Here is a 3,258-nt window from a genome sequence, read left to right on the forward strand (position 1 = left end):
TCACCCCACACCAGCCTCGGACAGAGGAGGAGGAGTGCTCCGCGACAGCCTGACAGAAAAAAAAAAATAAAAGCATACAGCTGCAGCTGCTCACAAGACCACTAGTTTAAATCAGGAATAAAAGTGTTGGGACTTGTTTGACTGAAGTTCGGTCCTTTAGGGCTTCTGCCTTTTATTCCCCTCCTTCCCTCCCGCTGTGCAGGACGTACTGCTGGTGTGTGTGTGTGTTGAGGGGGAGCAGCGCAGCGCAGCACTCAGCTCTCCTGACCCGAGGCTGAAGGTCAACAGACGATCATACTAAGCTTGCTAACTGTTCCACCCTCTGACTGCTGCAGGGGCGTGTCTTAGAGAGAGGCTTTTATACCAGAACACCGCTGTGACGAAACCGTGGAGAAGACACGTCACAGCGGAGAGCCGTTAACCAATATGCAAATTAGCCTGCAGTACCACTGCTCTACCCATATGAGCAGCAAAAAGACGTTTTTAGACCAAATATTACAGATTTGAACAAATACGCACAAAAACATCAAAATTACACAGAAACAGTACTATATAACATTTTAGACACATTCTAGACAGTTTATCAGCTAAAAAAAGTTAATTTTGGGGTAAGTTACTCTTTAAGCTTGATCAACTGATAAACCTGAACAAATCAACTAACTAGAATAACTAATTTTTACACTCATGAACATTTTTAATAGTCATAAACATGAAAAAATAAAAATACAATTTCTACAAGATTACCCAGCATTCTTTGCTGAGAAAATACTGGTCTGTCTGACATGAGGTGGAAGAGGGCGGGGCTTATCAGAATACTTCTTTCAACACTGCATGGTGTTAAATAGCAACACTGTTAAGTGTTAAATAAAACTTAACAATGGGCAGAGCTTTTTTAACACTGTCCAGTGTCGAGACAACACTGAGGAAATCAACACTGTGAATGAACTCCAACACTGGAAGTCAGTCTACTCAGCAAGAGTTAAAATAACACTAGAGGGAGTTAATTGACTCTGAAAAGTTTAACACTGACAATTTAACACTCTGGTAGGGCTGTAACTATTCAAAAACTCAAAAACATTTCTTTTCTCCTTTACAGATGGAGAAAATGTGAGAATAGCCAAACCAGCGTTTGAGTCGATGAGCTCTACCGACGAGGAGCAGGAGCTGAGAGAGCTGTCAGAGAGGATGGGTCATCTGCACGTAGAAAACAGAGCTGGTGCGAAGAGAACAAAAGAAAACCCAAAGGGAGAGGAGAACACGCGGGAAGAACCGAGACAAAAGGAGAGAAAAAGCTACGAGAGAGGCGCCGCCGGGCCCAACCTCAAGATGCAGGAGACGGAGACGGGCGACGCCGTCGGCCACGATCCCAGCAGAAAGACTAAACTCTCTCAGCCCGAGTGGAAACATCCGTCAGTGCCCAACGAGAGTTCAGAAAGCTGCGTGAACTGTAAGGATGTGCAGGAAGGGAAGGCCTCAGAGAGAGGTCAGAAAGGCCGAGCAGAGGACAGGTTTATAACACTTTGTTGAAGTTTCACTTCAGGAGATTAAAACTAAACATTTTCTTTACATCAACTTCTTAGGGATTTCTCTGGGATTTAATTCCCCCCCACCCATATTTAGTGTTCAATCATTCTTTTTGTTTATTTTTTTTATATTAAATCTGATGTCATTCAGTGAGCAGGCAGTCAGATCAGACTAGGATTGGATTAAATATTTCTTTGTTTTTAAAAGTTCTTTTTTTTCAAGGTAAAGATGTAGAAATGATACAGAAGTTGTCTGTGAGAGTTTACATTTAAATCAGGTGAACACAAAATTTAAACTATTTTCAGCTCAGGTTTTTGCTTGAATAAAATCATTTTACATTTATCTCTGAAGTCGTTTCTTCAAGATCACTGCTGATGTTTTTCTTTGTGTTTATTTGTGACCCATCACATCAAAATGAGGATTAAGTCAAATTTGGTCAAAATGACCTAATCATATTTTCAGATTCCTGGCTTTAAAAGCTACATTTTGATACTTAGTAAATCCAGAGATATTATTTAATTTGTCTTGTTGGTTACAATAATATATAAATATTTGGTCTAAATCCTATTTTTATGTAATTTTAATGAGAATATTTTGTCATTTTAAAAAAGAAACCTCAAATATTTCTATATTGAGATTTCACAGCTGGAAAGAAGCAACAGCTTTGATATCTTACAGGGAAAATCTCATTTTGGAAAATCCAACATTTTGAGGCGTTTTTCCTCAAAATCATGTTTTTGGTTGCTACTGCTCAAAAAACTGCTTCAAAAAATAATTTAGGATAATATTTCAGACAGTTCATTGAAATGATACATTGATAACACATTTATGTTATATTTTGATAAAATGTAACCTTTGCAAGCATTTTAATCAAAACCCTATCTGCCTATTTCTCCACATACAACTTTTAAACTTAATCGTCATTTCGATGTGATGGGTCACATTTATCATTAAATAGATGTGTTGCTTTGTCAGGACAAAATGTATTTTGTTGAAGTTTGAAGATATCCTCAATGTGAACAATTATAGACCTTTATTTTTCATCCACACAGCACACACAGTCATTTATGATGGAATGTAAACAACGCATAATAAATGAGTCGCTTTGCTGTTTTCAAACGTTTTTATTAAAAAGGTTTTTAAATCAAGCTGACGTTCTGAGGAATGTTTGTTTCTGAAGTTATTCGGTGTAGGTCAGAAAAGCTTAACGATGAAAACATTTTGTGAGTCATATTTGCTGGGAATGACCCATTATGCAGCTCTAATAAATAGAAATATACAATGTGCTGTGAGTAAAACGTGAGGACATCAGAGGTTGCTGACGGTTAGAATCTTGTCTCGGTGCTCCTCATACCGGTGCAACATCTTCTGGAGGTCGCAATCAGACGGAATCACCTAGAAACAAATTGGTTTATTTTAAAACTAGTTTTTCCCCCCTCATACACACACATAAATCAAACTCTGGTTTCTTTTAGACTGAGGTCATTTTAAGAGCTATCTAAACCAGGTGAGATATTAATTCTTAGCTGGAATATCAGTTTTTTATGTTTGACCTCCACACAAATGAGGAAAAGATCTGCCTGAGTGAGAGCTCTCACCAGAACAGGAGCAGGAACAGGAGAGGAGGTAAACCTGATGAGCCAGTCCTCGTACAGCTGGTGGATGGACTCCAGATACTCCTGGTGCGCACACACACACACACACACACACACACACACACACACACACACACAC

At 38.9% G+C, this 3,258-nt stretch overlaps 2 protein-coding genes across 2 annotated transcripts in view; one reads left to right on the top strand and one right to left on the bottom strand.

The window, feature by feature from the left end:
- Window positions 1–1,917, top strand: part of LOC106514093 (uncharacterized) — an 11,341-nt gene extending 9,424 nt beyond the window's left edge. Inside the window, exon 6 of the mRNA XM_014003235.1 lies at window positions 1,097–1,917. Within this exon, the coding sequence (XP_013858689.1) occupies window positions 1,097–1,527 (431 nt within the window). The 3' untranslated portion in view covers window positions 1,528–1,917. The remainder of the gene's footprint in view (window positions 1–1,096) is intronic.
- Window positions 1,918–2,628: 711 nt separating this feature from the next.
- The window catches only part of tk2 (thymidine kinase 2), an 8,104-nt gene continuing 7,474 nt past the window's right edge, over window positions 2,629–3,258 (bottom strand). Inside the window, exons 9-10 of the mRNA XM_014004453.1 lie at window positions 3,123–3,203; window positions 2,629–2,919 (exon numbers count right to left, since the gene is read on the bottom strand). Coding sequence (XP_013859907.1) covers window positions 2,833–2,919; window positions 3,123–3,203 — 168 coding nt within the window. The 3' untranslated portion in view covers window positions 2,629–2,832. The remainder of the gene's footprint in view (window positions 2,920–3,122; window positions 3,204–3,258) is intronic.

This window comes from Austrofundulus limnaeus, unplaced genomic scaffold, assembly GCF_001266775.1.
Source record: "Austrofundulus limnaeus strain Quisiro unplaced genomic scaffold, Austrofundulus_limnaeus-1.0 Scaffold0, whole genome shotgun sequence".
NCBI lineage: Eukaryota > Metazoa > Chordata > Actinopteri > Cyprinodontiformes > Rivulidae > Austrofundulus > Austrofundulus limnaeus.